The sequence below is a fragment of the Stylophora pistillata genome, chromosome 14 (genome assembly GCF_964205215.1).
Source record: "Stylophora pistillata chromosome 14, jaStyPist1.2, whole genome shotgun sequence".
Taxonomy (NCBI): domain Eukaryota; kingdom Metazoa; phylum Cnidaria; class Anthozoa; order Scleractinia; family Pocilloporidae; genus Stylophora; species Stylophora pistillata.
Genome location: NC_142532.1, coordinates 20295541 through 20316699, shown reverse-complemented (window position 1 = coordinate 20316699; position 21159 = coordinate 20295541). Strand labels below are relative to the sequence as shown.

The window sequence follows — 21159 nt, the reverse complement described above, 5'->3', positions numbered from 1 at the left end:
GAGGAATACAATAAAATTATCAACATAAAAACATGCATCACACACAACGAATATATGAAATACTTATATATCTTGAAAGATATAGATATAGAAAAATGCATGTTGATCGTCTGACTTCCAAAGTCTTGGGAAAGATTTAGCTGAAAAGATATTTTCAAGTTTTATACCTCAAACATGTGTCGTGAGGAAATGGAAAAAAAGGTCTTCTTCGCGGCAGGGCTGTTTTTCATACGCCTGTACGTTGAAGCACTTTCGTTGGTGTCATTTGCAAGAGCTACACAAATATTCAGACAAGAATGGCCAGCAAAGAAACATTTTTAGAGAAAAAGGCAAGAAATAATTTGTTCTGGGGCATTTCAGTTGCAGATAGTGCTATCTTAGAACGCCATAGCTTGGCAAAGGCATTAATAACCAACTGTACAATATCATATGATGTTTGTACTCCATTTGCGCGTTATCTGTACTCTTCTTAGTGCAGTTGGATTATAATAGATTCGTATTTCACAATCGTCCTCCGCAACTCGTCTGATTATTAGTAAATCTCCCCATTATTTGCCATACAGTTCGGAGAATTTGGTATTAGATCGCTGACAACTAATTCTCGTCGTAGATATTTCTCTTTAATCTCATTATTTGTCTGCTTGATATTGTGGTGATATTGTAAGAAGAAATTCTGTCGTGGTCTGGTGAATTCTGAGTTTGGTCGTTGAGTAAGAAAGTTCTATCGTCGTTAGCGTTGAAAATCTATACCAAGGATTTCCTTTCGATAAATCTTACAAGAGGAGTTTGTTAGATGCTGCCATCAATATTAAATGAGAATCAAATTTCTTCATTGCTTTCTTCCTAATAATTTATGCACACTGTGGACGTCAGGAACACGGCAAAACAAAACAAATGAAAACAAACATACCAGAAGTGCAAAAAAACTAATTAATTTTCCACCAATGTTGATGCATGTGTGGTCGATTATTTTGAGTCATATAATGCTATGGTCTGATTAATCATTTTAGTCATCAAGACCACACAATTCATATCAGACCATATCTGTGTCTGACTTTAAGGTTAAAAGTTTCTATGTCAGAAATAAAATGTAATCCTTTAAATGCAAATAAAACTTAATTCACCACTCGCTCATTTTCATTGTATCTCGTTTTACCGTAGTAATATAATACAGTGGCGAACCCAGACCTTTAGTTAAGGGGAGGGAGGGGGGGAAGGGCGTTTTTCTTTGTGTGTGTTCACCTGCCGTATTTTCTTCCTTCTGCGTTTATATTTTTATCCAAAATAAGGGGGCGAGGGTATACCCCCGGGCTCCTACCCTAGATACGCCACTCTAATGTTATGTGATTGGGATGTAATAGCTTTCGTCACCTCGTTAAACTGAAATTTTTGATGGGCCATACTAAATCCGTTGCTTTGAGGTTTGCGTAAAAACTCCTTATTGCTTGCAGTTTGTATCCGGTTTTTTCACTCGCTATTCCACTTTTTCTTTCTCTTTTGTAAACGAGATTTTTCAAACCTGCATGCACGCATTATTTAAAGGTCATTAAATAATACATTCCGCCAAAATGCAATAAAATGGTGTCTCCACTTTGCAACGTGAACAGTTTAATAAATTAATCCGCCATAATTGAATGAGCATTCGAAATAAAACGAAGTTTTTTCGAAGGAATCGCACAAGTTTTTGAAAAAAAGTTGGAAACAAACAAGGAGTCCGAGGCTTTAATAATTGATTAGTATAAACAATTCTGAAACAGTACTGAACGTTTGGATCTGACTACTCGCGGCAGGGCTGTTTTTCATACGCCTGTACGTTGAAGCACTTTCGTTGGTATCATTTGCAAGAGCTACACAAATATTCAGACAAGAATGGCCAGCAAAGAAACATTTTTAGAGAAAAAGGCAAGAAATAATTTGTTCTGGGGCATTTCAGTTGCATTTCATCTTAGAAGGCCATTGCAAAGGTATTAATAACCAACTGTACAATATCATATGATGTTTGTACTCGATTTGCGCGTTATCTGTACTCTTCTTAGTGCAGTTGGATAATAATAGATGCGTATTTCACAATCGTCCTGCGCAACTCGCCTGATTATTAGTAAATCTCCTCATTATTTGCCATACAGTTCGGAGAATTTAGTATTAGATCGCTGACTTTAATCTCATTATTTGTCTGCTCGATATTGTAGTGATATTGTAAGAAGAAATTCTGTCGTGGTCTGGTGTATTCTAAGTTTAATCGTTGAATAAGAAAGTTCTATCGTCGTAAGCGTTGAAAATCTATACCAAGGATTTCCTTTCGATAAATCTTACAAGAGGAATTTGTTAGACGCTGCCATCAATATTAAATGAGAATCAAATTTCTTCATTGCTTTCTTCCTAATAACTTACGCACACAGTGGACGTCAGTAACACGGCAAAACAAAACAAATGAAAACAAACATACCAGAAGTGCAAAAAAATTAATTAATTTTCCACCAATGTTAATGCATGTGTGGTTTGTGATTAGAGAAATGTATCAAATTTAAGTTTTGTATAGATGAGTATTTCCAAAGTTATCCATAACCTGTTTCTTCATACGAATCACTAAGAACTTTTTTCAACTAAATAATAGTTAAGTACAGAGGAAAAATTTCCCGAGTCATACATCTATGACCCACATATAAGGTGTCATAGAAACTATTCAGAACCTTTTCCATATTCATATATTAAAATTTTTGTATAAGCTACCTGTCCTGGAATGCACGAGGTATATACTATTTAACGTAGCACATATGAGTAATTTCCAGAGTCATACATCTATGATCTGTTTCCTTAGAGGAAGGTGTCATACGAATCACTCAGAACTTTGTCGAGAGTGATAAAAGGCTGCAGAAATGTTAACGTGAGGTTTTTGTCTGCTTGAAAGTTTCAAAAGGTGATCAATTTTTTAGTAGCAATTATTGTCCTGGGCAATTCCCCCATTTAGCAGGTAAATTATGAGGATTATATTTCCCACCCACCTGTTAATAAGACCTGACAACCCTTCCGTTGCTGTTATTTGCAAGAGCTACACTAGTATCCCAACAGGAATCGCCAGCTAAGAAACATTTTCGGAAAAAGAGGTAAGGAAAAACTTTTTGGGGGGCTTAGTTCTACAGATTTTCAGCTGGAGATGGTGCTACCTCCAAAGGGTGAGGCTACGCAAGGGCAGTTTCTTGTAAAGAAAAAAAATGGAAAAACGAAACTGTCTGTCTCAATGAAATCCAGAGATAATGTCAGAAAATTTGACGAAACTTTTTTCTGGCAACAAGAGGCCTAACTACTTTGATGAGAGAGTCAAACTAGATCAGTGGTATGTACATATTTGCTTATTCAGGAGAGTTTCTACAAATGCAACGGTTTTATTATTTTTCACTTGCATCTCTGCCTCCCGTCTTCGCCAAAACTTGCCAATTTTCGCAAGAAAGCTAAAACACGGAGTAAGTTGAGAATTAACAAATGGTAAACACCACAGCGTACACTATTGAGTTATGGATGCACGCGGGAGGTTGCTAAGCACGAAAGAAGCGTAAGAGTCGCTCGAGGCGACAGCCGAGAGCGACTCTAGCTTCTTGAGTGCTTAGCAAACCTCCCAAGTGCATCCATAACTCAATAGTGTACGCTGTGGTGTTTACCATTTGTTTTATAACATAACATTGATACATTGTAGCTAAAGAGTTCCCGTTTATTTAACAAATCTTACGCGACCAGAAAAAACAAGCGCGCGCGGAAAAATAGTCTTTGCATTTGCTCACGTCAGCAGCGTACACCCATGGGCAAATGGGGAACGCTAAATTGACCAATCAGAGCGCGCGCTTTACTTTGGTTATGTTATAAATTTGTTTCAGAAGTGCTGGTAATCTACCGCAAGGACTCAAAATCTCAGAGAATTCCGAAAAGAACTCGTTAATAGATCTACGACGCATTGTACCGCTTTGGCCCACGAAGCAACTGCAGCTGATCAACTTTTCAAAGTTCACTGCGGCGGTTTATTTTCCTTTACATGTATGAACTCGAGCTTGATAAGAAACTGATTGTTTCCCGTTGATCGACAGTGCAGCATCGTAAAGCCGAGAGTGAACAGATTTTTCAGAAACTGATGAGCTCTTGTCTTTTGCCAAGTTTACACTCCACAAGCGCTCTTTGATTCACTCCAATGTTCGCACGGATCATTTTGTGTAAAGATAGGATAAAACAGATGATATACTTTAAGCTCGGTCGTGTTAGAAATCTGAGTAAAGTGTCAAACATATTCTGATTTTTCGTTAAGATTCCTGCCTCAGACATTTAACACAGTCAACTACAAGCCTTGACCACACTTTTTTGTTATTTCACTAAATTGTTTTTTTCAATAAAGCAGTTTTAAAATTATTCGTATTCAGTTTGGAAAATGAAGAACACTATTTCTACCCAAGGATAATAAGGTTTTTACATTCCTCTTAATTGTCTACGTTTCGGTGTTTACATTTATATACGTACCATCCACATTAAAACACTCAACACCCTAAAAAGCTAGTGGAAACGACAATATTAGACGTAGTTTTCGTCACCGTTTTCAAAAGCCTCAGTTGTCATTGTCGAGACTAGTTTAAATCAAAACGGACCTACATAAAAACGCTGCGTTTTAAAATCACTCCTGGCCTCTCAGATTGAAACATTTTTTCGAATAGCTTCGTTTTTGCGAATGTTCTCTCGCGTTTTAATGAGGATAGTAGTAAAAAGCTCATCAAAAAGTACGAGTTTTCGAACGAAAATGCGTCAGTGTTTTCGCAGCCGTAATAACTTGTGGGTGAGGTATTACGTGTATTTATATCTTACTGGACGTTTTGGTGCGTGATATCGCTGAGTGTTTTTACGAGTTGTGCTGTATCGGAGGATATTTGCACTCGTTAGTTGTACTCTACTTGGAGCCGCTGGATAATGATAGGTACCTTTTTCAACATCGTCCGGTGCAACTCGCCTGTTCATTAGTACTTGTCCTCACTGCTTGGTTGTTATGATGTTAAGGTTAGGGTTAGTTTGTATTGGATCGCTGACAAGAAATTATCCTCATTGATATTTATCTTTATTCTTATTACATGTCTGCTTAATTTGTAAGGAGAAATTCTGTCGTGGTCGCTTACAGGAGAGATGAATTCTGAGCTTGGTCTTTGAGTAAGAAAGATCTGTTATCATTAGCGTAAAAGAAATAGCCAGGCTCAAAGACCCAGACAAATTCAAAAATCTATACCAAGGATTTCCTCTTAATCAATTTTTTAAAAGAATTTGTTAGATACTGCCATAAGTATTAAATCCCTTTCTTGGCAAGATTTCCAAAGCCAGCGAACCAGTTGCAAAGACTTTTCCAGTTGTTTTGTATGATTTAGAAAACTCCATTTCATTCATTCAATGAATGATTAAAAATGTTTCTCTGTTTTTCGCATCAACTGGAAAATAAATTTACCTCACTTCAACCGGAACGCATGAGGTAATAAAGAATTTTCATAACTTTCTACAAGTATCATTTTCGACAAAATGTTGTACTTTCCCACTGGAAGAGCTGAAAATTTTTTCATGCGCTATATCAAATTCTCTAAGTTGAGGTTTGTAGGAAATCTCCTCATTTCTGGCAGTTTGTATGAAGTTTTTCCACTCAGTGTTTCAACTATTTCCTTTTAATCACTTTTGTAATTGTGATCATCAAAACTTGCACGTGAGGATCATTTAAAAATTATTCATCGATGTGCTCGAAAAACAATATTTTTACGTCCTCACTTTGCAACTTGCACTGAGTTTGAAAAACTAATGGGCTATAATTGAGTAAGTATTAGAAATAAAATGAATTTTTGCCAGAAGAAGGTTTTCAATAATCAGATAGAAGACTGACAAGGAAAGCGAGTTCTAAATAATTAATTAAATATAAACAATTCTTAAACAAGACAAAGCGAATGGATGTGACTCAGTATAATTATGTCCGGGCCACAAATAATTTTGTGGCTCGTAAAAATTTAACAAATTTTTTCAGAGTTTTTTTCAATTGTAGTGCCTTGTTCAGTGCGATTTTAAACACGAAACACGATTAAGGCCTGATAATTGCGTGATAAACAAGAACTTTACTTGACAATTAAATATACCTATTTCCATGCAATTAGCATATTATTCGAAAATCCAACTCGAAAATCTAACTTGAAAACTCAACCCGAAAAATTAACTCGGTAAATAGGCAACCTCGTATATTCATTTGATATTGCATTTCCTGACTAGAACGCAAGTCATGTTATGGAAAAAAACGCATGACAAAATACGTTTTGACATAAAACAAACAAACATTTTCCTTGAATCTGAGGGACAATATTAAATTTGAAAATATTCTTGACTTTTCTCTGCCTGCAATTCTTTACAAAACATTAATGAAAATAAAGCGAAATTTCCAATCATTTAAACAAGCATGTTGATTGTGACCTTACCAAAAAAAAAAAAAAAAACAGACAACAGATAAAAAGAAGTTCAGGGCAACATTTAGCTTACATGATATTTGGACGTTTTATTTTTAGGGAACCTTTTTCCTTTTTAAAACTTACGTCGAGAAGAAATGGCCAAAAGGGTTTTGTACGCAGCAGGGCTGCTGATCATGAGCCTGCTGCTGTACTGTACAGCTGCTCAGCAATGGAAGGCTACGGGCCAGCCGGAAGTTTCCAAATTTGGTATGATGCTACAGCGTCACGTCTTCAAGAGGATCACGGGAGCTGCTTTGTCAGATGTGTGCCTGCGAGAATGCTATGCTGACGTTAGATGTCAAAGTTTTAACTACGTCTTTACGCAAGACATTTGTGAGCTGAGCGACCGCACCAAAGAGGCCAGACCAGAGGATTATGTTCCGAACCCTGAGAGATTTTACTTCAAGCGAGATTACAAAAGAAGTTTGTCAATTTTATTCTCTTTCCCCTTAAGGACATTTTCAGAGCACAATTATTTAACGCAAAATTAAGGAATTATGTCACATCTTAATTGTCTTCTTACCCCAAGTCAAGTCATCCTCCAATCAGTGTCCTCGCTGCTACGACAGACATAAAGTTTTACTTGCTTGAAGTACCATATTAATGAATTCTTTTTCCTTCCAGTCCCTCTCGGTTCTATTCCTGAGCTGCCTGCAGAGACTTGCCAGGAAATCAAAATGAGCGAAGGAGGACAAGCGGTCAGCGGCAAATACTGGTTTTACTCGATTGTGCCGGATAAGACAGTTCTGGCCCCTTGTGACATGAAAACCGAAGGTAAATTCATTTTTTAACAAATCATATCTTTGTCCAGGTAAAAGGCGGTTCACCACTGAGGAGTTAGCGACCCTACGTAGACCGCTGACCGGTATACCGCTGACCGAGTACTGGAGACGAGGGAAAAGCTGTGATCGAACAGCCATGCTTCCTAAAGTTAATGTTTATTATTTTATCTGCTTTACTAGTGGGAGAATAAGCCTACCATAACTTGATTTGTAAGTACGTTACTGTTAATTACAGCAATACATGTTGTTCTAGTAATTATAGCTTGTATTTTCTATTGTAGAATCTCTTCTACATCGTTGTTCGAAAATAAAGCTATAACTTCGACGAGAACTCTTCAACCACCATCAATGAATAAGTTGACAGAGATGTTATGGGTAGACTCGAACCCCCAAAAACAAAGAATTAAGCATATTCGTTTGGGGACATGAAACAACGAAGCCAAAAAGGAAAAACATAACAAGATCATCTTTCTTAACCATTCCCGTACATTGATCGATTTGAGAATAGTTCAAATAGAATTCGAATTTTTTTCTTTTATTTTTTTTACACATTTAGATAACACCGAATAATTGTAACCTTAGGGTGACAAAATGAATGGGGAAGGGGAAATCTGACTTCCTGAAGGGATCGTAAATTGAAAATTAACTTTTGGCTTCCGCTGGAAGTCATGAAGCAAGCAATTGCTGCGACAAATCTATCAAAAGACTCATGATTTAGAGGATACCCTGTTTTTCTTTTAAACTGACCCCAATCTTTCTCGTTTTTCAGACGTGGACGAATGCAATTCAACAATTCCCGTCTGTGACGTCAACGCCGAGTGCGTGAACACCATCGGTTCTCACAGTTGTTCGTGTAAAGCAGGTTTTAATGGAAATGGAAAAAAATGTATCGGTAAGTTTGAACAATGACTTTCACTATTGCCTGAAGAAAACCATTTCAAAACAAAGCAAAACCTGAGCAATTCCAGGCTTAATCTGAAGATTCGATTTAAAATTGCTTTAATGACCGATTAGAATAGTCCCCCACACCATGTCAGGTTCAATTCAGTGTACAGCGAGATGTTTTCACCAATAACAGTAATTTTAGTTCTGGCCATTATATTCTCATCCGTTCTTTCAGATGTCGACGAATGTACCAAGGAGTCACAGGACTGTGACGCCAACGCCCATTGCAACAATACCATTGGTTCTTATCGATGTACGTGCAATCCCTGGTACCAAGGAAACGGAACAAGCTGCTATTTTCGTGAGTTTAAAACTAATATTTAGACACGAGCGAACCAAGCAGTGTCCTTAACTCTATTTCGGTCATTATTTCTCGCCTGGGGGAGGGGGGGGAGGGGTGAGGGGTGGTGGGGGATATTGGTGGGAATCACATGATTTTCAACAGATTAGATGGAGGAATCAGCCCTGATTGACAGGCACTAAGGGGGGGACGACCGTGAAAAAAAAACAGAGAAAAAAATTAGCAAAGCGGAAGGATCGATTTTTTTAGCTTTGTTTCTTGTTCAGACACGATATAACATTATGAAACAATCAAAATTTTCTTATGTGTTAACAAGAACAAGTGTTTAGTTTAGTGTGACTGCCTCTTCCCCCAATGCTCCTTCTTTGGCAGCCTCTTGGACGCCTCCATCTGCAGGCTTTTGGACATCATCTTCCACTGACTCTCGGATTTCCCCTAACTCTTGGATAGTCTCCCCGTCCAAGTTATCAGCAGAGTACTCGTCCGAGCTTGGCTCTTTAGTTTTTTTGTCGTTTAAACTGATTACCATTGCCTGCATGTTACGAGCAATGCTTGTATTAAAAAGGCTTTTTCCTCGCAACCAAAGGAGAGGGCAGAGATGAAGACGCTTAAACAATTTTCTGGTTAACTCAGCCTTGTAAAACTATTCTAATTTTTGATTGTGTCAAACGTATCTCCAGCTAGCTCTAGCTCTTGAGGTAAGTTTTTGGAGAAGCAAGTATGCCCTCTGGATCGGTTGTCAGCTTATTTGAGACTTCTTGAAATTCTTCTTGCGGTATCTTTCCTTGTTCTTGAACTTCGTGAAAATATTTTTGGAGTATGGTCTTCTCTATAAAGGACGTTTTGCTCGCTGTCGATGAAAATAGCAAATCTGCTGTGAATTTCAAGGTGTCATTTACAGTGGCCAAGCAAGACTAACACTTGACGATAAGTTCACTAGTTACAAGGCTCCGTTGATCTCGACTCGGCTAATATGGCGGCAGACACTTTAAAGTGTCAAGTTTTTTGTTTCTTCTACTATTGCGACGAAGAAAACGAAAGCGGTTACAGAGGAGGAGGAGAATGAAACGCTTTAGGTTAAGGGATCTTTTTAAAGAAAGGAGAAGCCAGATGATTCTTCCTTACCAACTTGAGTCCAAAGATTATGCTTTTTTGTTTTTTTCTTTGAAATCTTTACACTCCTTGTTATACAAGACTCGATAGTTGCGAACAACCATGGAAAAATTTTTATCAAAGACTACAGCGACTACCTCCGCCGCCCCATTTCGTTCAAAGACTCAGACGTGGGGAAAACTTGAGCGAGTGCTATAATTATCCAGACATAGGAAATTGTGGTAGATTTCCTTGTGCTTGTGCGGCATTTTGTTTTCACTTGGAATAAGTGTGCGCAAGCACAACATAAGCACAAGACAATAGAAAACATTTTTGATCCATGCGCTGGTGCTTTCGCTTGTGTTTATGCTTGCGTCGAGGCCGTTTTCAAGGTGTGATTAGAGGTGTTATACTTGCGTTTGTGCTTACGTCGCTGTTTATTTATACAGGTGGCGTAAATGGTTCCGTTATTCTTTCCAGCCTCGACTACAAAAACTACTCAGAAAAGCTGCTTTCTTATCTAGAGCCAGCCCTCCTTAGTTCAAAGCGGAGCAGGTTTGTGAGGTGTTGGCACGCTAAGACAGACGGCTGGGCCGCATCGACATTCCACAGCAACTGCGATGGGAGGGGACCCACAGTGACAATCATCAAAGCTAATAACTCCATCTTTGGTGGATACACTGACGTATCATGGAGCAGTAAGTGCATCTTGGCCATAAAGGTTTTTTCGGTGCAGCGTTTTAAGGATTTAGAAAGGCAAGAAAATAACTTTGGAAGAAATCTAAGGAATAGTGATGCAAGTCGAATCTCAAAAACCAGTTCATTTTGTTTCGTCTTAAAAATATTCTCATCGTCTGAATTTCAAATTATAAAATCATCCATAAATCGATCTTAAATGTTAAAAGGGAAGACAAAAAAAAACAGCATTTCGGGGATGGTCCCTGATCTTACCCTTGTCTAACTTTTGGGTATATTTTTGCATTTCCATTTAAATCATCCTTTCAGATTCCTGTGTTTGGTCGTGCACCACCAAAGCCTTTTTATTATCCAACTACACTTCGAAGAGTACAAATAACGCCATAAACGAGTACATATATCACGCGGTATTTGTACTCTATAGTACCGGTTTAACAGGTTCTCTCGCATCGCGCAAGCGAAGAATTGGATTGTAGTTACGAAAAAAAATGGCGGACAATTTGAATCATATTTCCGACGACGAAGAGTCAGAATGGCTGGCAAATATAGATCCAAGTTTATTACATGAATCGAACGAAGAAAAACAGCTATACTACCCGGAAATTTCTTCATTTATTGAAGAAAATAGAAACACTCGTTATTTGTATTTCGAGCCTGTAGCCCGTAGGGCTCGCCAAAATACGGCACAACTCGTAAAATTACTCAGCGATATTACACAACAAAACGTCTAATAACATATATTTATGCCTCTTGCTCGCTTGCCCATAACCAAGTGTTGCACACTGTGCATAGCTAGGGGTGAGCTCGGTTTGCTGGGAGAATTAAACGGACAACATTTATTTGCCGTAATTTGGCCACTCAGTTGAGTGGCCGTTTATTTTTAATACCAAATCAAGTTACAGTAAAACCGGAAATAGAAACCTAATGCCAGCAAAGGTGAGGGCAAACACTCATCGAATGAGAACTCGACACACCTATGAGAATGCTCGAAAACAATGGGCGGGTTAATAGGGTGGGAAAATGTTTGCCCTGCATCGAAGCTTAACTAAAAGAGGCCCGAAATCACATGTTCGGATATTTAAGTATCGGCCATTGTAAGTGCCGGATGTAACCCATCCGGGATAATAGAGAGCTTAAGCATCAGACGTTTTTGATGTCACGGACGTCAGAATACCGGGGGAGACTGGATCGACAACGGCGTTTTAGGCACGAAATTTTTTACTTAAGCTGGACACCTGCGTCACCACGAACGTGACAGCTGATCACAGTTTTCACGTTTTTGGTCATTGTTTACAAAGGAAATGTGGCCGTAATTTGCAACATGCCGTATTTAAGGGATGTGAGAAAATCACTTTTAATCGCTCATGACCAAGGACTGGTGTCAGATGAGGAACTGTTGCTATTACTGAAAGAGAATTCGTCAAAAAACCCTGAGTTTTCGTACGAAAAATACGCGAGGTTTAGTATCGAGAGTATCGAGGAACCTGAGTGCAAGTCCGAGTTTAGAGTTGAAAAAAAGGACCTTCCACTGCTGGCTGATGCGCTTCGACTACCGGACACCTTCCACTGTAATCAGAGAACCACTGCCGACAAGTTAGAGGGGCTATGTATTTTGCTCAGGCGAATGTCGTTTCCTTGCCGATATAGCGACATGCTCGCACGATTCGGCCGACCGGTTCCTGAACTTAGCATGATATCAAATACGGTGATGAATTATATTTACGATATACATGGTCACAAACTGTGTCAGTGGAATCATGATCTACTGAATCCACGTGACTTCAACACCTACACGGATGCTATATCGAATAAAGGGGCTGCACTACAAAACGTAACGATCTTGCACTGATCTTTTTGTCATTGAATCCTTGAATAACGGATCTTGTAATCCACATAGCGCCTCTGCGATCGACAGCCATATTTGCGCTCGGTTGCTCGTTTTCTTCTTTGCTTTAAACGGATTCTGCACTCTGACTTCTTTCATTAGTGCTACGTCGTGCTGTTCAGACCATTCCATAGGCCCACTACATAAAAGAAAAAAAGATAGAAGCGAGTGTTACTGTAGGTAGTAGCTGTATAAAATAGTCGATCACATTTCAGCACTAAAAATAAAAAGCTTAATGGCGGGGAAATTAATGCACTTTCTTGAACGTGAAATACGGCAACGACATAAACCTCTCGACAAAAAGAAAACAACTAATAACAAAAACAAACACATGGCAAGATAACTTGCTATTATATAGTATTTTTCCTGTTCTGGAAAAAACCTCTGCTCGTAGGATAACTAAAAGAATGGCGACAAACAAAAAGGAATTCACGATCAAACAAAACCAAGTAACAGAACCTGTGGAAACTTGTGCCAAACACGAAGTTAGGCACATTTTGTCCCATTTTTAAAAGTTATTGTTTAAGTGCAGATAAAAAACTACTTTCTTATGAAACATACAATGTACTTACGGGTTTGATTTGACGATTGAAAATGAAGACATGGTGTCAGTCTTGTACTGAGACAGTCCAGAAACAGCAAAACAACACGCACGGCAAACATCCCACTTTCACGTCTGCGACCTCACGTCAAAAACGTCTGCACATGCGTACTGATTGCGAAGCTCATATTTAAACTTCCGGTTGACGTCCGTGAATCAGAAACGTCCGATGCTTAAGCTCTCTAATGTCAAACGCGGCGCAGGCTGCATAAATTAATTTATTCCCTTTGGTAATAAATGTCATTTATTCTCACTTAACAACGGCAAAGGATACAATCCTGTGAAGCTGACAAAACCAGCAACACGCCATGTACAGATGTTCCTTACAGGGACCCTCCTTTGGTACTAAACATGACATACGAATGTGCGATGACGCTGACAGCAATCAACACTCTTTCAGTCAAACTAAGTGAAGCGTACCCCTCAAGATTACATTAATGAATTGATGATTTGGATATTGAACCCGCCAGTCGTTTCAAGAATGAAATAATGAGTTGATTATTTGATTATTGAACCCGCTAGCCGTTTCACGAATGCAAAAATGGATTGATTATTTCGATATTGAACCCGATAGCCGTGTCCGTTTTGAAAAGGCGCGAATCATTGTTCAAATCAGTAGTCCATTTCTGATTGGATTATGCGAACACGTGAGGATGAAATGGAACCATTTCATGGCGTCAGACATGGCGGCAAAGGTGAGTTCGACTGCTTTGTAGAACTTCTTGTAAATTAAATGTTGTAAATGGAATGTTATCGACAGCTTTTTCGCCTATTTACATCTTGACGAACTTGTAGAAAATCTTGTGTGCGTTCACGGTCGAAGAAAATAGTTTACAGGCGAAGCCATCGCAAGACTTTTTTATTTCGTAAATATTTGCGATCGACTGTTTTCGCAGTGTTTTTACAGTGCAGTTTGTTTATTTTCAGGATTCCTCGTCGAATAGAACAATCTTATTGGTATAATCAGAAATGGACTTCTGACTGAACAATGATCCTCACCTTTTCAAAACGGATACGGCTATCGGCTTCAATATTCAAATAATCAATCCATTATTGCATTCGTGAAACGGCGAGCGGGTTCAATATTCAAATAATCAATACGTTATTGCATTCTTGAAACGACTGGCGAGTTCAATATCCAAATGATCAATTCATTGATGTAATCTTGAGGGTTGAGGGGTATGCTTCACCTAGCTTGACTGTAACCAAATTGCCGTCACATGTACTCCAACCCCCGGGCTATTCGACTGGAAACTAGGGATTTTCACAGGAGTACATTATTTCACTCCATCTGACATTGCAGTTTTCTTCGATCCCCCCTCTGTTCTCTTGAAAACCATGTGATCCTCCCTTAAAATCCTTCACCCCCTCCCCTCCCCCTCCCCTAGGTGACAAATATTGACCGGCCCCTAACTCTTTTCATTTTTAGGTTCCAGTGGTTATTCTTCAGCCAGCAAAGCTTTTGTTTTCTCTCTTTACAACGTCAAAGGATACAATCCTGTAAAGCTGACACAACTCCGCCAATACCAGCAATACGCAATGTACACACGTTCCTATTACGGTCCCACTTTTGGTCGGGGACACGACATCTTTATTCATGATGACGCTGTAAACAATCAGTACTCTTACACAGAATGCGGCTACACGTTCTCCAACCCCCCGGGCTATTCGGGCTGGAACTGTGGATTTTTCACAGGAGCACATCGTTTTACTCCGTCTGACATTGAAGTTTTCTTCGAAATAGGTAAATTATTGTTAACTAAAAACACTTAAAACCTGCCACTAATATACGATGACTAAATACCTAAACTCTAATCTGTGGCGACGTTCAGCGATTCTAAGAGCGCATGCGCTAAACCATATACAGCAGCAAAATACTATTCAGGCTGTTGTGGTAGCATTGGCGATCGAATTGTATTTCAGCTCCGGAGTATCTGTGTACATCAACTAAATCAGGGAAGAAATTGCGTGTTTTTTGCACGTCTTACCATTAATGCGGCTACAGGTTCTCCAACCCCTCGGGCAATTCGGGTGAACAATGTGGATTTTTCACGGGAACACGTCATTTTACTCCATCTGACGCTGAAGTTTTCTTTGAAATAGGTAATTCAAGACCCACAAACTCTTAAAGTTAGAAGTCACTTTGCATTTGCTGTAGTTCTTCTCCGGTCGGAACGTTCCTTAACACAAAATCAGAGACATAGAGACAGAGAGGGAGAACGTTCCCAACTCTTTCACGGGAGTCCCCCAGAGAAGCTGAATAACGTCCTATATCTTCTCGAGAGCTGGGTTTCTGGCGCGAATGATCTCTCAATAAAAACGTTACTCTGTTCTGTCTTACTCAGGAGATCTGGATGCCTCCGCTATTCTCGGTAGTCTCGATCACAAAAAGTACTTGAATCAACTGCTCTCTTATTTGGATCCGGTCGTGCCTAATGTATACCGCACTGAATTCGTGAGATGTTGGCACGCTAAGACTGACGGCTGGGCGGCATCGACATTCCACAGCAACTGCGATGGGAGGGGACCCACAGTGACAATCATCAAAGCTAATAACTCCATCTTCGGTGGATACACTGATGTATCATGGAGCAGTAAGTACATCTTAGCCATTAAGTTTTTTTCTTTTTCGGTGCAGAGTTTTAAGGACTTAGAAAGGCAAGGAAATATCGTTGTAAGAATGGATCAAGCTTAGTGTCTGTAACAGAAAGAATGTCTCCTGAAGCCTGTTTCTTGGAATTCTTCCAACAGGACACCGAGGTGTCCTGGTGACCAAGCAGAAAGCAAGTTTTATGCTTTTATATTCTCTATCTTAACTGCATCGCAAAACCAAAATCAAGTTAATTGGCGAAACAGTCAAAACAAAGGACAAGAACAAAAGATGCCCGAGGCGCGAGAAAAAGGCGATATACCAAGTGACGACTGGTTTAAGATTTTTCTCTCATTTGTTAAATACGATACCGTGAGCTTTCTCGACCAATCATAGAACGGCATTGTGCATATAAAGTACTCAATTTGTTTTGTTTGCAAGGCTAACGGCATTTGTAGTCGAAATGCTTTGAGAGTTTTCCAATCAGCTCTGCAGGCACATAGCATGTGTTGTAACGTGTCGACAATAATTTTTAGGGCTTTCGGTTGGTTTTGAGGACCAAATGGATCAAACAGTCGCAATATGGACACGAGGCTTACAATACACAATTGATAAAATTAGTATACGAAAATTCCTTAAAAAATTCAAACATCATGCATGAAACAATGTGCATTCAGCTTGAAAGTTTCCCTAAAATATCATACCCAATGAGGGATATTACTGAGCAGTGCAGTTACCGCAAGAGGCTCCAACTTCATTAATATTAGAAAAATATTGACAACCGCACTCACTCACTGCACACAACACACCTCACTTGCAACCAATTCGTTTAGAGTGTTATTGTCTTTCACTTTATCTCCATCTTAATCATCATTTTAGGTTGCTGTGGTTGGTCTTACGCCACCAAAGCCTTTTTATTCTCATTTAATAACGTCAAAGGATACAATCCGGTGAAGCTGACACAATACCGAAACCAGCAATACGCCATGTACAGACATTCCTCCTACGGACCCACTTTTGGTGTGGGACATGACATCTACGTATCAAATGACGCAGGGAACAATCAACGATCTTACACTGAATGCGGCGAGACGTACTCTAACCCCTCGGGCTATTCGGGCCAAAACTGTGGATTTTTTACAGGAGCATATCATTTTACTCCATCTGACATTGAGGTTTTCTTTGAAATAGGTATATTATTGTACAGAGACACTTAAACGCCTGTCGTAAATATACGATGACTAAATACGTACATTCGAATCCGTGGCAACGTTTAGCGATTCTAGGAGCGCATGCTAGGCCTTTATAAATTATGCTAGCATAATTTTTGGCATAATTTGAGCAAACTAGCATTATTTCTGCCAAGTAGCAATGCTAGCATAATTCGCATATTTTGATAATTATCGGATTTTTGATGCTACAATTTGATCATTGTTCATCTAAACTCCCAACCACTTGGTGACGTTATTCGGTATTTCAAGTTTTAGTTCAAGTAGTAGCATTTGTAGTTCACTGTGAATCACTGAGCGGCGTCTGAAACGGTCTGAGCCCGGGTCTGGGGTGCACCGGAACCGGAAGTCACATCGTTGGTCATATTGGTGTGCATGTTAACATGAACCACATGTTTATTTGAATTTCATTGTGAATTTGTTACGTTTCTTTCTTGTAGACCAACGGCTTCTAATTAAAAAAATGTATTTTTTGGACTTATTTGCAATTTTTTCAAGAGCATAATTTTAAAAAAGGGGCATAGTTTGGAAAAGAGAGCATAATTTTAAGTATAATTTCGCCAAAAAAAAAGCAATGCTACTAGAATAATATGCTACTTTTACTAGCATAATCTATAAAGGCCTAGCGCATGCGCTGAACCATATACAGCAGCGAAATACTATTTAGATTATAGTGGCAACACTGGCAAACGAATTGTATTCCATTTTCGGGGTATCAGTGGATATCAACTAAGTCTGGGTAGAAATTGATCTAGATGCATGTTTTGCCATTAAATCTGAGTAAATGAGTCGGGTCGAATCCGGCTAAATTAAACACTTCTTTTCTTTTCGTTTCTCCATTTTACATAAAATCAGGAATTGGATTTTCTCGCTGTATTTACAGAATAAACTTACGGGGAAATACTGAGTTTAAATGGGATCACATGGTGAGCGCCTCACACTGTGAATAAGGAGATCTATGCTCGATTCTTCGTAGAAAACTTCGACAGTCGTGAAAGAAGAAATAACATCTTTCTTGATTCTATGACGTCTGTAATTATAGCTCACATTCGAGTTTTGTTCGCAAACACAGGTGGCCTTGGTACATCTGATATTCTTGGAAGCCTGGACCCCAACATGTACTTGGGAAGGCTGATTTCGTTTTTAGACCCAGTTCTTCCCAGTGCATCCCGTACTGACTTTGTGAGGTGTTGGCACGCCAAGACCGACGGCTGGGCGTCATCGACATTCCACAGCAACTGTGATGGGAGGGGACCCACGGTGACAATCATCAAAGTAAACAATTATATCTTTGGTGGATATAGTGACGTGTCCTGGGGAGGAGGTAGGTATATCAAGTTTGTTATGAAGGGACAAGACAATTCTATCGGATCAACCATGGTTCTATTGGGGATTTGAGAAGGTGGAGGGGGGTTGCTCACTGAAATTTTGAACGATGCTCCTCTACTATGAGCTTTAAGCGTGTTTGGTTCTTCCAGATTTTTCACACATATAATCAATGGAAAATTTTCCCACTTTGTACACCTGCAGGACAATATTACATCCGAAAACATCTAGTGATAAGCAGCAACACTGAGACTAAAAGGCGTGTTTTTGAAGTCTCAAAAAGTTTTACTCGATTTGCTTCGGACTAATCCCTCAAATCTTCCTCAGTTGTTATTCGTACCCGTTTCTATGCCCTAATTTGCAAGATCTCTCCCTTCTTTCACAAATCTCTAGCCTGAAAAAAATAACTCCCTGTCTAGCCCATGATAGAAAATTAACCTCCATCCCTCAGGGGGGTTTAGTTTTTTTTTTTTTTTTCAACTTCTTAATGTACGACTGCATTGTTCTTCTCTTACAGCTGGTTCTTGTGCAGGTTATTCTTCCGCCAGTAAAGCATTCCTCTTCTCTCTCTATAACGTCAAAGGATACAATCCTGTGAAGTTGACACAATACCGACACCAGCAAAATGCAATGTACAGATGTAACACGTACGGACCCACCTTTGGTGTTGGTTGCGGTCACGACATCCACATATCCAACGACGCTGGAAACAACCAAAACTCTTACACTAGATGCGGTTGCACGTACAAGGCGCCCTCCGGGTACTCAACTGGAGACTGTGGTTTTATTACAGAGGAGTCTTATTTTTCTCCGACGAACATAGAAGTATTCTATGAAACAGGTAATCAAGTAAAAATGAATAAAGGCTGATAGTTTCTAAGGAAACTGTTTGGGGCTGCATCGGTGGGGGTAACGAAATAATTTGAATATATCAACAAAGTTGAAATGGTAAATTGACTACCGTTACGATTATAATCAAGTAAAAAAAGACAACTTTTCAAGGATAAATGAAAGGTAAGGCCTGTGGCAAAATTAATTCGTGGATTGCAGAAATATTTTAAAAAAGATGTGTTGTTGGAGTACGGATGGCGTATTTTTTTTTTTTTTTCTATTTATTTATTTATTTTTTTGTCATTTCAAAGAAATTCGTAAGCTTGTCAAGTCTCTTTCGCAGCAGTCATTTAAGTTCGTCACACAACGTGTTGCGTGATAAGTCTGAGAAGACCAGCCTGAGTTTCCGCGGGGGGCTGTAGGTATTGTGTGAAAATAAAGCCGGTGGGGCCACTTGAAAGAACGGTTGAGCTAACAAACAAATTCTATATTCTCTTGCGCCTAAAATACCGCCTGGTAGACAGGCTATAAATTTTTTAACTTGCCTAATTTTAGTCAGTAATTTTAGATCATCTAGCAGGTCAAACGAGGGGTGATATTATCCGCTTCAGATTCAAAGGTGACACCATCAATCAAAGCTGTAAGGATTGATGAATTTATTTCGCCAACTATTAATTTTACCTTTCGCCTCCATCCTCAGGCCTCGGTTTGTCCGACATACTTCGAAGCCTTGATTACAACAAGTACTTGAAGGTGCTGTTTTCGTATCTGGACCCAGTCCTTATCAGCAAAGAGCGCAGCAGGTTTGTAAGGTGTTGGCACGCAAAGACTGACGGCTGGGCAGCATCGACATTCCACAGTAACTGTGATGGGAGGGGACCCACAGTAACAATCATCAAAGTGAACAGCTATATCTTTGGTGGATATACTAACGTGGCCTGGACAAGCCGTGAGTAACAAACAAGCAAACATCTCTCACACGTAGAACATATAACAAATCGATTAGTCATGGACTTTTCTTGTAGGAACAAAAAATATCACAGTAACAAGTGAGATCTCGAAGTAGACAAACTCTTAAATGGCTTGAAATGCTTTTGGAGCGCGTTTTAACGTAAAAGCCTTGTTTCGGATATAATTTGATTTTTTCATCTTTCATTTTAATTTAATTTACATGTTTCGTTTTATCATTTATTCGCATTGGAGAGCTGAAACAAAGGATTCTCAAATAGCGATATCCTTAGATTACGTGTTGCCTTTGAAGAACACTTTGGATCATATTTCAAGTGCTCATTTTGAAAAGTGAAAATATGCTCTCATGTTCCTTAAATTTGTTTTTAACAAAATAAGGGTGCTCGGTTCTAGTACGGCAAGTTAAATTAATTTGTTTTTTAATAGTTATCATATTTGTTCACATTCGGGTAGCTTCAAACGTTTTTTACTGTATACACAGTGACCGGTGCGAAATTTCCAATCATGAAATTGTTCATTATCTTACAGTCCTCATAGATGATTCAAAGATATTTTCTCCTTTTTTCAAGATCCCCCCTCCTTAATGCCTGTCAATTAAGGCTGACCCCCCCTTTATTCTTGAAAAAAATCTGACCCCTCCCCCCAGAATCCTTCGCTCCCCCTCCCCTCCCCTCCCCTCCCCCAGGTGACAGATAGTGACCAGTCCCTAACTCTTTTCAATTTTAGCAAGTTCCTGTGCTTATTCTTCAGCCAGCAAAGCTTTTGTTTTCTCTCTTAACAACGTGAAAGGATACAATCCTGTGAAGCTAACACAATACCGAAACCAGCAATACGCCATGTACAGATGTTCCTCCTACGGACCCACTTTTGGTGGGCATGACATTCACATATCAAATAACGCCAACAGCAGTCAACAGTCTTATACGTATTGCGGCCACACGTACTCCAATCCCTCGAGCTATTCGGGATGGAACTGTGCATTTTACGCAGGAACAAATCATTTTACTCCATCTGACATTGAAGTTTTCTTCGAAATAACCAACTAAACACTGTAAACTATGCAGTCTAAGTAGGTATGAAGTAGCAATAGAATTGATAGAGTTACTGCCTCCTCGCACATGGCCTGGTCATCAGAACTAGCTCTATTTCTGACATCTCATTCCCCCGCTCTTTTCTTCGCAAACTTACGATTTCTTTATATAAGTAACTAAGTTAGCTCAGTTACCGAGATAGGGTTTTTGGAATTTCCTTTTTTTAAAATGCTGATGGCTATTTAGCAGATCACTGTGCATTTTTCACGAGAACACTTCATTTTTCTCTATCTAACCTTGAAGTCTTTTATGAAATAACTAAATACTGAACCGTACGATTCTAAGTATTAAGCTAATTACACCAAAAATGAGGCAAACTGAATG

At 39.2% G+C, this 21159-nt stretch overlaps 1 protein-coding gene and 1 long non-coding RNA gene across 2 annotated transcripts; one reads left to right on the top strand and one right to left on the bottom strand.

Annotated features, from left to right (window-relative positions):
• The first annotated feature begins 6287 nt into the window (after positions 1–6287).
• LOC148717008 (uncharacterized) lies at positions 6288–21157 on the top strand. The gene is made up of 12 exons (XM_088744462.1): positions 6288–6920; positions 7122–7271; positions 8049–8171; positions 8400–8525; positions 10067–10315; positions 14229–14543; positions 15145–15393; positions 16269–16580; positions 17691–17942; positions 18462–18785; positions 19476–19724; positions 20471–21157. The coding sequence occupies exons 1-12, from the start codon at positions 6593–6595 to the stop codon at positions 20788–20790; spliced, it is 2997 nt and encodes a 998-aa protein (XP_088600588.1). The 5' UTR covers positions 6288–6592; the 3' UTR covers positions 20791–21157.
• Positions 12015–12981, bottom strand: LOC148717009 (uncharacterized). The gene is made up of 2 exons (XR_015995125.1): positions 12771–12981; positions 12015–12337 (listed from the first exon to the last, which is right to left on the bottom strand). It is a non-coding gene; the product is annotated as an uncharacterized LOC148717009 (long non-coding RNA).
• Positions 21158–21159: the final 2 nt, after the last annotated feature.